Source organism: Impatiens glandulifera, chromosome 3 (assembly GCF_907164915.1).
Source record: "Impatiens glandulifera chromosome 3, dImpGla2.1, whole genome shotgun sequence".
Taxonomy (NCBI): Eukaryota; Viridiplantae; Streptophyta; class Magnoliopsida; order Ericales; family Balsaminaceae; genus Impatiens; species Impatiens glandulifera.
This window is the reverse complement of record NC_061864.1, coordinates 2,738,895-2,752,490: the sequence shown is the minus strand read 5'-3', so window position 1 is coordinate 2,752,490 and position 13,596 is coordinate 2,738,895. Positions and strand designations below refer to the sequence as shown.

The window sequence follows — 13,596 nt, the reverse complement described above, 5'->3', positions numbered from 1 at the left end:
ATTGTCATGAATTGGCTTAGCTAGCTAGCTAGTGGTGCTGTCTTAGAATATGACCATCATTACTTTTACATTTTTCTTTTTATAAACTTGTATTGTTTTTATTAACATTAAGAAGAAATCAGAAAGTATACTAGCATTAAGATTATGAAAAATAATACAAGGAAATAAATGAAAAACTCACAACGAATAAATCAAGCAGAGAAATTGAAGTTAAAGTTATTTCTTTATTTTGCATATATATAGGGAAATCATGAAAATGTTAAATGGCTAACATTTTGTCATCACAACAAAAAATTAATGAGATTTTTTTTTATTTAATGAGATATATATTGTCTCAGCATCATTTCATGGAGAAGCTGATATTGATAAATTAAACCACCCTAAATAAATTCAGTATGGGTGAAAGCGGAGTTGATAAAAAAAAACAAAGATTTCAACCAGGCATGACTATTTAATAATTAACCAAAATAAAATATAATAAATAAAGTTCAAATACGACTTCAAAAAATATATCTTTCAAGAATTCTTAGTTTCATATAATTACATTAAACGAGCTCATTCATTTTTTAGGTATTATTTTATTATTATTTAAAAATAATAATAATTAATTTGTGATCATTTAAAGAAGAAGACCATATGAAGGTAGTGAAAGATCCAAACTTTTTTTCACACTTTTTGGAATAAAATGTTAATTAATTATTAATTTTGTTATTATATAAAATAATATTTTCACAATATAATTAATATTGTGATATTATTATTATTATATTAGTTTGTTTTATAAATTTTATAACACCTTAAAATAAAAATAATGATGGTAGATAGGATGCTATTTTAGATTCTTATATTTAAAAAAATTATAAGTTTAACGTAGTGCCAATATAATATATAAATGATGTAATATTATCTCTATATAAAATTATACAATTTATGTCTTTTATATACATATATATATAAATAAATAAATAGTCATTACACTGAGTTTATAATTAAGAAGGTTAATATTATAATTATATTATTACAATAGTATACTAATATTTTATAAATATATTATTTTATATGTTAACAAATTTAATCATGATTTTAAAATTCTTGAAAATTATATTTTTGAAACCATGATTATAATATATATATATATATATATATATATATATATATATATATATATATATATATATATATATATTTATTATATTATATTATAGTAATTGTTTATACAAAATTATGTATCTCATATTCTCATTGCATATATAAATACAAATATATATATATATATATATATAATATATTATAGTTTGATTACATTACACAGATTGGGACTTAATTAGTTATGTATGATATTCTATCTCCCGAACTCAACTCTTCTCAAATCCCTCTCTTTTTCACCAGATCCATGCCTCAAGTTGATTCGATAAATGTTCTGCCAAAGAAAAATTAATAAAAAAAATTTCTTAAAATGTTCTTGAATAATTAATTTGCTGAATATCATACCGGCGGCGGCCACCGCCATGGATGTGGTGCATTACTTTCTCTCTCCAAGTGTTGATGGGCGGCCATCCCACAACTAATTCATCATCATTTATAACTTCCCTATATATATATATATATATATGTTTCAAATAATTAATCATCTTTTATTTATTTTACTTTTTCAATTAAACTAATTAAAAGTTTCTCACTTTCAAAAAAAAAAAAAAAAAAAGTAACCTTACTTGTTGACGATGTAGGAAGACGATAATCGTTTCTTGTCTCTTCTTCTCCGATCCTCCTCGTCTGGGTATTTCGAGATTCCGGCATTATTATTATTATTATTATTATTAGTGTCGACAGAACTACAGTGTTGTTGTATCTTGTCTTTCATGGAAGGGCTGTTGTTGGGAATTAGCTCTACCACAACTTCCATCTTATTGCTTTAATAACTAATTAATTGCATGCTCTTACCATATATATATAGAGAGAGATTTTATATTAGTAAAAGCTAAAGCACTAAAGAAAAGAATTTTTTTTTATAATTATATATATATATATATTAGTAAAAGCAAAAATACATAAGATGGATATTGTTGGAATATAAAAACATCTCATCATTCTAAGATCAAGATTAATCTTGTAGGAATTTGAAACTGAAAATTAAATAAAATACTTTAGTTTTATTCTCACTAACAAAACATATATAGCATGAATAACTTGGGATTAGTCTTCTCTTCAAATTTGTATTTTTATAATCCTTACAAAAAATTATATATGTATATGATAAAGTATGCACCAATCCGTTTTAATATGCTTTTGATTATCTTTTTTTTTTTATTTTTATTTTTTGTAAAAATGAATTTATGTTAAAATTAATATTGTGTAAAAATTAATTAGTAAAAGTTAGGATTAATTGTTATATATTAGCTAGGTATATTCATCTTTTGAATTAATTAGGGCCTCGTTTGATGAAAGGGTTTTTAGAATAAAACTCAGTTTTTATTCCAAAACCCAAACATCTTATCAACAATCAAATTAAATAATTTTATCATTTAAATACCAAAATTACCTTCTAATTTTATCCTCTATCTCTAAACTATAATTCTCTCACCTACACCATGTCCTCTAAAGTCAAAAGACAAATTAATACTCAAATTTTAAAAACCAATTTTTTCATACTTTTTATCAAAAAGAAAAAAAAGGTTTTTTTTTTTTTTTTTTTGTAAAACTCAGATAAAAAAAAAAAAAAAAAAAAAAAAAAAAAAAAAAAAAAAAACTCTTTTCTCAAGCCCGTCCTAGATGTATATATTAATGCTGAAGGTAATTAAACATTTTGTTGGTGACCAAATTAATTAAGAGGGAGTGGGAGGAAAAAGGCTTTAGATGTGAAGGAGAAGTAAAGGAACAGAAGAAATGTAGTCCGGTCGGTAAATTGCCGGCAAAGAAAGATATGGATATGTCGGTAGAAAAAAAGTTCAATTAAGTTGCTATTATTCTAATTATTTTTTTATTCATTTTTAAACATGACTAATGTAAATTATTTTATATATATATTCAAAACATTAACTAACAGTATTATAATATTTACAAATTTGGATGTAAACTCAAAGAGTATAATCGATGTAATAAAATTAAATTTGAAATTTGAAAAATCTCACTAAAACTAAATAAGATCAACTATTACTTTGAAATTCGAAAATAAGAATTATAAAGATAATGTTAGTTTCCAATATTAAAATTAAATAAAATAACTATTCCTATTTCGCCAACTATTGTATATGAAGTCTTAATCAAATTATTATAAACTAAATATTACATTCAAAAAATTATTAGAGTAAATCAAGTTCTCTTGTTATTATAAAAAAAACAAAAAAAAAAGTTAATATCTTTTCATTAAAGTTTTAAAAAATTGAAGGTAAAAAATTACTAAACAGACCTTAACTATAATTAAGGAATAATCATCTACCAATTTTAAAATATCTAGTTATTAACATTCACATAACCATACAACAAAGATTATTTAACTTCTTTTATATTAAAAGAATTTCAAGTATGTAATTTTTATTTTAAAAATTCAATTACCTAGCTATTATTAATTTAAATCAACATTCATCCAGGATCCAATTTAATTTAAACAACAAACAATAAATATTTTAATGAAAAATTACTTATTCTTTCTACATGATCATAATTACCTAGGTTAATTATTCTTCCTTTTGTAATTCTCCATTTGAAATTTCAACCTTGGACAGAGGAAAATAAAGACCAATAATTTAGTCTAATTTGTCATGCTGATGAAATTAAAATAAAAGAGAAACTTAAGCAAACCGTACTGATTAAAGTCAATATTAGTGCCCTCTTTAGGGAAATTAGTTGAAAATTAATCTTAATTAATTACCTGTAGCGTATATTACTTTAACAGACACATAACTATCCTTTATTTAATTTGAAGTGTAATTAATAATTATGATCATTGTATTCATTTCTTTAAGCAATTTCAAGACAAATTAGGATTACTATATTTTTATTCAAAATTAAAATGTCCAATTTCAAGCCCCAAGTGTAGATTTTAAACCATGTGACGTGTCAACTGATTACTGATCAATAGCTTCAACCAACAACATTGTTCAAGCCCTCCATCATTATTCATTATTAAAGGTCACACAATATATATTATTAATTTTTTTTAAAGCTAGCAAATTCTCCTCACTTTATGATGAACTTGGGTGAATAATGTTTTTTTTAATAAATATATATTTTTTTTATAATATATTGAGGTGTTAATTTAGATTAAATAATATTTTTAATTTTTTTCTAATTATGTATATATTAACCAATTTAATAACATTTATTCGTTCTACTCCGACTTCACTATAGTTTTATGTGTTTAAAATTATGGTCATTATTACGATGGTAGTTCGGAATCTGAATAAATTTTATGAAAAAAATATAGCTCATGTAACTTTCAAATCTTAAATTCGCCATTGTTTAAACACTGAGAAGAAGTTATAATCATATTCATGTATAGTTAAAATAAGTGATTTTCCCTTTTCCTAATACCATATGGTAGTGTTTGGTAGACGGTACAAATTATATAGGGTATAAGTTGTATAGAAGTATAAATTGTAACGAGGTATAAATAATATGGGGTAGTATAAGTTGTATAGGTTATTGATGTTTGGTAAGAATTATAAAAAATGATATAAGTTGTATATGGTTTATAATTTTGTGTTTGGTATAAGAATGTAGTATAAATTGTATAAATAATAAATATTAATTTAAAACTATTATTAATATTATTATTTTATTTAATTATTTATATTATAAATAATATTGTTTATTATTATAAATTATCGTTTTGTGATTATTTAATAATTATGTAATTTATTTAAAATATAAACAATTAATTATAATATAAACAATAAATTATGTTTATTTAATTTAAATATTATTAATAATTTTAATAAATTAAACTAAAATAAAAATATTATTTATAATATAAGTAAATATAGAAAATAATAATTAATAAAATTATCGTTATAAAAATAAATAAATATTTTTTAATTAAAATATTGACTATTTAAAAAAATATATATATTAAAAATAATTATATATAATAATAATAATTTTAAAACTAAATAAAATATTTAATATATTATACAATAATAGGTTATATATAATATTAATAAAAGATATAATAAAAAATTAAAATTAAACTATATAAGAATAGTGTTGTACCTAGGGGGACTAGTTACTATTTTATACCAGATATGAGGTATAAATTATATAGGGGTATAATTTATACCAACAGTAAAAAGGTAAAAGAACACCATATTAAAACACTATTGGTATAGTTTATACTATACCAATAGTGTAGTACCCCTTTATACCTTCAACCAAACATACCCTAACCAATAGACAAATCAAAGCAGACAGTATTGCTTGTCCATTTGGTACATGTTCTCTTTAAAAATAATTAATGGGATAAGAGGGAGAGAAGGAATATAAAGATAAATGATTGGTTTTAAATCAGTGAAGATAAGGGTCAAACAATTCAATGAACTTGTAAGATAATTCAAATTATTTATTGATTTTTATTATGTACAAATATTACACGTTTACATAATAATAATAATAATAATAATATCTAGATCTGTACCTCTCTAGTAACAATAATAGATATAAGAAGATATTTATATATTAATAATAATAATTTAATTCTTTTTAAGTATAATGGGTGAGTTTGGAGTCCAATTTATTTTCAAATCTTTCTACATTATTCATAATAATTTTTATATATATATTTTTTAAACTTTGGTAAGTCTTGAATGGTTTTCTATTCCTTTCCATAATAATTGACATAAACAAATAAATATTTTTAAAGTGTATGTTGAATTAAAAATATCTTTTTTTTTTCTTTTATATATAGTCATTTATAAATGATACTAAAAAATTTAAAATATCAATTTTCAAACTAACTAGCCAATATATATATATATATATATATATATATATATATATATATATATATATATATATATATATATATATATATATATTATTTATATTTTTCTTTATCTAGAAAACTACTACAAACTTACCGTTAGAGTCTTAAGACACTCTATTTTAGCTTAAACGTTTATAGTAAAAATAAAAAATTTAGACTTTTAATATTGTATACAATATTCATTTAACTATTTTAAAGAGTTCGTCAGTGGAGAGTGATTCATGGTCTAAGATCATGCTGAAGGTATAATTGAATGTTTAAGAATTCACCCTTAAAGACCACAAAATTCTTCCGCATAAGGGTGATTGGTTTGACATTTCAACTTTGAAGTGGGAGATTTATAGTTTTGGAATCATAATATTTCAATTAATTACTATGCAATTTGAGGGAGTTATCAATAAACACCTCAAAAAAGAAGTAAATGATAGAACACGTATATGTATAGAGAAGGAATTATCTGCTATGAAAGGTGTTCTGAACTAATGATTTTCCCCTTTCTCGAGAATTTCAAAGGTTCTTATTCAAGGTTCAATAAATGAACATAAATGACTTATACATATGCTTCATTTACACTTTTAAACATATCAATTCTATGACTATTTGGAAAACATAAGTTAAATTATTTTTTAAAACTAAATTATAAATTACAGTTTGTAATCAATCAAAACTACTCCATTGTCCATTGTTGTTTTATAAGGTATATTAATCAATAGAAATAATAGAAACTATGGCAAGAAATTTGACAGAAATGATATCTCTTTATTGGACTTCTATTAGATTTTCAATTTAATAAGATAAAAATTATTTCTGTCAACTTTCTTAACATATCATTAACGTTGTCTATCATTTTTCATTAATAATTCATTCAAATCAAGCCAAGAAGAGTGAAGAATAAAAACAAAACCGATTTTAGCATCTTCTTGATTTTGAAATTGGAGATTTTTTATTTGAAAATTTTGAATTTGATTCTATAAATTATCAATTCCATAAAAGAACAACAATACACACAAATTTAAATATATATATATATATATATATATATATATATAATCAAATCAAGTTTATATAAATTGAAATATGTCATGTCCGTGTGCGTTTCTTAGGCCAATTGTGGATTCTTTATGGCCATCGTGTGTTAACTTTGAACAAATTGTTGTAAACTCAATTTCAGCTCTCGTACTTCTTTTACTTTTTTGGGTCTTTTTAATTAATGACGTAAGTCATTTCTCAAAAAAAAAATTGAAATATGTATTAAATGAATTGAATTTTATAAAATGATTTACAATATTTAAAAAAGTAACTAGAGACGGGTTGACAACTTTTGATCATCCCCATTTTGATCCCTCAAACTCTTAATATATACTCCTTGGGACAATATGAAATCAATTCAACAAACTTCAACGGGATTATTAAGAATTATCTCTTTTCGTTCTTAAACTTCTATGGACAAATTTGTCATTTTAACTTGATTAAAATGGTTGATTATTTGGGAAAATAATCTTTAATCGTACAATGAACTAGTAGCTTCAAACCATTCTCAAATTAGTGGACTCCATTAAAGTTAGTAAATTTGAAATAATATTGAAATTCGCAGCTATAGTTTTATGTATTTGGCGTTGCTTTGACATTTGTTTTCTCCAAGTCTACAATAACAAATATAAATAGTTGTGTGAAATTTCACCTAATGCATTTTGTAATTATTTATTTTTTAACCATATTCTTTAATTAATTTGGGACGTTAAATTAAAACTTTACTAGGTCAAAATTAAACCTAAATTATATCTCATGCAATGAATTTAAATATGTCAACTATAATCCAGCCCCGTGCCCAATCTGAATTAATCAATTTGAGGTAGCTTTTTGATTTTGTTTTACCGGTAGTTAACTACAAATAAGAATATATTAACATCATCATAAGTATATTTGTTTTACGCTAATAAACAAAATTAAATATATAATGATCAATAATTTAAATTAATTATAAGAGAATTCAAATTTTAACCATAAAATAAAAATGATTCTTATTTAATTTATGTTCTTCAATTTGTATGTATTGAAAATGCTAATTATTTCAAATAAAATTAAATGTAAAAATAAAAAATAATTTCAAACAACAATATTTGAAATTAATTAAATGTATGTGATCATTATCTATATACGTAAGAATAGTTCTCATTACATTCATTTTCTTTATTCTCTCCTCCATGTTCCTGAATTTATCGTTTCTTTTATTACTCATCTTTCGATTCATTGATTTCCTCCGTTTGTTGCTTATTATTTCTTTTCGTTAATCCATTGTTACTTCTTTTCGTTTTATTGATTTCCACTAGTACTATAAGATATGTATTTCTATATTGTCCCTAATGTACTTGGAACTAGGGTTTGTATTTAAATTGAGGGTATGTATCTTCATAACTCTAGTTAAAGTTTGTGATAAATTGATTAAATCTTGATTTTCTATATAAGATATTAGTTATGAGTTCAAAAAAAAAAAAAGAAAGAAAAGCAAATAGGGAGTTCTTTATCTTGGAATAATCAGGTAAAATTGTATATATTGTACTTAAATTATGATCTACTCATTAAATGGGTTATATATTAATTTTTAAGGTATCAATTAAACAATTTATGCATTTCAACCAAGGTCTTAATTGGTAGAGGTGAGATTTCTGAAATGTTCAAGGTATACATTTACAAATAATTTTTAAAATTAATAATTTGATATGATTAATTAGATAGAAAAGACAGTTAAAAAAAATTAAGAAACGAGCCAAATATAGTTAAATTGCATGCATATTATACGAGTGAAAATAAGTGTGGACTGATGTTGAACTTTTAAACACCGACTTAAAATATGCTATGAAAGGCAAATTTGATTTTAATATAATAATTGTTTTGATTTAATTATAAAATAATAATTATAAATAAAAATTTAATTAAAAAATGTAAAGGTGTGACAAAAGGTTATTGCTCTCAGAGTATATATATATATAAACATTTCATTTATTATATTTTATTTCTAATCAATTTTTATTTAGATTGATTTGAAATTTTGTTTCTATGTGGAACATCTAATATTTCAACTAATTACTAGCAAATTTGTTTTAAACTAGAAGTGAGTGTAGTTGTGATGTAACGGAAAAAACAGGTTACAAAATATCTACTTTGATAAAGGATTAGGATTGTACGGAATTTAAATCAATTGAGAGACCGACAATAGACGCTTGAGTGACTTAGAAATAATAAAAAATAACTTTGGTAATGTTTAGTTTTGTCTTTAGAACATGTTTTTAGAACATCTATAATTATTTTTTTTAATTGCTAAAGTTGAACGTGTCCTCTTATATAATAGAAGTTCTAAATATCCAAAAAGAAGAACTATTATATATAAAAGTTTAAATATCCAAGAAGAAGAAAACTTTACCATAATCAACTTGTAACCAAAAGTAAACTCTAAAAAAAACAAAAATACAATACATTAAAAAAGATAACAGGATAAATAACCAAAACAAAACAATAACATGTTATAAGATTTTAAAGATGCATATTTGTTTATGAAATATTTGTTTTTGTAGAAGAGGATTTGAGAATATAAGGAGAAGGGAAAATTGAAATTTAAAAGTGAGCTTTTACTTAAACTCTCCATTTTACTAGCTTAATTCTAAAAAAATCATATTAATTACACTCTTAATTTATCAAGTTTAATGGGCCCGTGGACCGTGATGTTGGACTGATCTAGAATGGATGGGCTTTTTATGTTTATGTCTTTGTATAAGAATTAAGAAAATTTCCGAGTCAGTTCCGCGGGGGGTTCAGCTTACGAGTTACGACTCGGTGCTCATATGGTGAAAGTTGACTCTCGAGGGAGATGATAGTCTTTGGCCCGGTCCATCCCCGTGCCTTGGCAGATCGTGGAGAGGAGAAGCGTACTTATTTATGTAAACAAAGCGATTGAGTGAGACAAAAGTGTCCGTCTTAAAGACCAAAAGGTCGATCTCTTCTCTCTCCCATGGCGTCCACCTCAGCGAAGAATTCCTTGTTGCCTGTGTCAGATCCTCCAAAACTTGGCGATGATAAGCTTTTCAAAGGATCGACGATGACCAGAAGAGGAGCTTTCGCTTCTATCTCTTACATGTCATGTGCCGGTATGCTTACGATTCTCCCGCATGTTTCATATCTATTTGTACGTTGAATTTTACGATTTCGAATGGAATTTTTAAATTATTTGGCCAACACCAAGCATGCGAAGAGCGTAATGCTTGTTGAATTACAGTGAGAGGTTGAGATATTTGAGTATTAGTAGATAGCTGTCATGATAACAGTATTGCATATTGAATTCTGCTACTGTACATTACATTTCTATCTCGAGACAAACATTTATCTAGAACACAAGGACGAGTATAGACAATTCCGTCTTATAATCTCCTTTTGCGTAATTAAACACTGATATGTTTGTATATAAGTTAAGAAGTTGTGAAAACACTGATGAAAAGATTAAGAAAGGCCATGACATGATCATGTAATATTTCAGTTCAATTTCTTATACACTTTCTGTTCATAATTTAATGGTGAGATGGCTGTTTTAACTAGTTGATAAAATGAAAGATGTCAACTGAGCACCCTTCAATCATCATTGTCTTGTGTTATTGGCTCTTTACTCGTGTTTCCTTCCTGCAATTTGGTACAGTACTTCTGGTGTTGTTCAACAAAGCTGCTCTTTCTTCTTATAGCTTCCCTTGTGCAAATGTCATCACTCTGTGCCAGGTAATTATCAAACACTTCCTCTCTTTTCTAGGCGTGATTTGTTTTATGTGATGCTGGAATACTTTGTTAGAAAAAAGATAGATAGATATATCTAGAGCAGAGATGTATGATCATGTTGAGAATTTGTAATTTGGTTTCTTGCAGATGATAAGTTCAAATGCATTTCTTTTTCTATTAAGACGATCAAAGCTTATATCCTTCAGTGGAGGTGAAACCTTTGATAATAATATGGGTTTTGTTCCTTTGAAGACGTTAATTCGCACCTCTCCTATTGCATTTTCCTATTTGCTCTACATGGTATGGCTTTTTACAGATCCTCAGTTTTGCCTTTATTGGATTCTCGAATGAATAAAATGCAAATGTCATCTGTTTCTCCTTGATAGTTAGCTACCATGGAATCTATCCGTGGAGTAAATGTTCCCATGTATACCACTCTTCGGAGGACAACAGTGATATTTACAATGGCTGTGGAGTATACTTTAGCAGGGCAGAGATATTCAACTTCAATTTTTGGAAGGTAAGAAAATCCTTTTCTCATTGTTCCTTTTGTGCAATGTTTTGGTGGTTTCAGAGCGATTGGATGCTCAAATTATTGGTAGATTTGTAGTTGATTAAAAAAATATGTACAATAGATAGATATGTTTAATAATACAACTTATCACTTAATCTAAATGATTGATTGCTTATATGAATTGATTTCATGTAACTATTCTTACTTAATTATCTAGGCTAACTCAAATTAAGATAAAAAAATGGATTTATTAGAAAATCTATGAATGACTTAACTCGGTAATCCAGTAAGATCGTTCAAAATACAACTTTAACCCATGGAAGTTAAACAGATCATGTCATTATAAGGTTAAAAATAGACTGTAAATACTTTTCCGACAAATACCACATTTTATCGAATCAATTTACATATTAAGTACTTAAAATTTTGGTATTTCTCATAATAATTTTCAATTTTATTTAACGCACTCAAATATTTCCTGACTTGGGATTAGCAAGGCTAATTTTATTTTGATATTGTGGTTACTCCAAACTATTGATCTCAAATGATTCTGATACAACTAGCTTCATGGTAATTGATAATAGTTAACTATTATTAAAATAAAACCTCCTTACCTTTTCTCTACACTAACCAATTCAAATGCAAAAGTCAGGGTAATACATATTAGCCAATTATTGTTGCACTATTGTCAAGTTTTCATCAACGTATGTCAGGCCAATCATGTTGTCAATAGATTGCACTGTGATTAAACCATGATATATTATGTTTCTGATTACTTCCTTTAACAAAAAATTAAGGTGCTATCAGTGTGGCTTTGATCATTTTTGGTGCATTTATTGCTGGAGTACGGGACTTGTCCTTTGATTCATATGGCTATTCAATAGTCTTCTTATCCAACGTCACCACAGCATTGTATCTTGCTACTATATCGCGGATTGGTAGTACTTCTTCTCTTATTTGCTACTTAGCCGGCAGTTACTTCTTCGTTCTCATACTTCTTCTCTTTTTCCGCAGGGAAAAGTAGTGGCCTGAACACCTTCGGTCTTATGTGGTGTAATGGTAATTTGGTGCTGTCTGAGAAAAAAACTTGAATATATTAAATTCTTGCTTAATTGTGTTAACACGTTTTCTAGCTTTGACAGATAGTTCTGTTACTTTTTCTATTTGTTGTAGGAATAATTTGTGGTCCCATTTTACTGTTCTGGACATTTGTTCGGGGTGACTTGGAGACTACTATGAATTTCCAGTATCTGTTCTCACCAGGCTTCATGGTAATCTTCCCTACATGTTGAAATTGTTCAGGCAATAGTTGTGTTCTTAATAGTTCAAACTTATCAAGCTTTCCAAATCTAAACAAGAAAATCTTCAAAGACTCCAAGTCAATTTCTATTGATATATGACTTTTTCAATCCCGTAATACAAAACTCCGCTTTATGATGTCACTAAGAATAATATGATAAATGGTGCTAATGTTCTAAAAATTTGCAGGTTGTGTTGCTTCTATCTTGTGTATTGGCTTTCTTCCTGAATTACAGTATATTTCTCAACACAACTCTGAATTCAGCTCTCACCCAGACCATATGTGGCAATCTGAAGGTGTGTTTTTGTAGATGTTCTCTTTGTTAGATCTGATTTATGTTATGAGCACAAAAAGGCTGCTCTGATGTCAAATAAAACAGAATTATAACATTGTCATGATCCAAAAGAAAACTGTAATCAAAAGGAAAGCTGAATCTTTATTATTAAATAGCATAACTCCCCCAACTGCACTTACAAACAAGAAAAGGAAAAGCTGAATCTTTATCTCAATGTTGTTGGTCTAGGATTTTTTCACCATTGGACTTGGCTGGATGCTATTTGGCGGCCTTCCATTTGACTTTGTAAGTAGCAAAATATCAAATATTTGGTAGACTGCAATGTTTCAATCATTTTATATGAATACTACTACTACTAATACTCTAAGAAGAAAGCTCACGAGATTTTGAAATATTTTGCTTCATTGCAGTTCAACGTGGTAGGACAGGTCCTTGGTTTTGTAGGATCGGGTTTATATGCCTACTACAAGCTTGTCGGGAAATAATAGAAGCGAGAGTCTCGAAAGACTAGACAAATTTTGCACATAAAGAAGAGCTAACTCAAAGAAGAAGGAAGGTAGAGTTTATGTAGCAATAGATTGTGCTTTTTATATGGTACTCCTACTATTCGGCCTCTCAGAATATCAGTTACTTTTATCATGTATTTTTATCGACCGGTTCTCTTTTCGTGCTTCATTCAAATTCTATCAAATAATACTGATATCATTCTTAGCTATAATTTGGCACAATCTTAGTGAGACCCATTTTTGATA

General features: G+C 26.1%; 1 protein-coding gene across 1 annotated transcript; it reads left to right on the top strand.

The window, feature by feature from the left end:
- Positions 1–9,761: 9,761 nt before the first annotated feature.
- On the top strand, positions 9,762–13,562 carry LOC124929271 (UDP-N-acetylglucosamine transporter UGNT1). Its single transcript, XM_047469596.1, has 10 exons — positions 9,762–10,119; positions 10,662–10,738; positions 10,883–11,035; positions 11,122–11,255; positions 12,057–12,187; positions 12,264–12,308; positions 12,423–12,520; positions 12,738–12,845; positions 13,073–13,129; positions 13,255–13,562. Exons 1-10 carry the CDS (start codon positions 9,984–9,986, stop codon positions 13,327–13,329), a joined length of 1,014 nt encoding a protein of 337 aa, XP_047325552.1. The 5' UTR covers positions 9,762–9,983; the 3' UTR covers positions 13,330–13,562.
- The last annotated feature ends 34 nt before the right edge of the window (positions 13,563–13,596 follow it).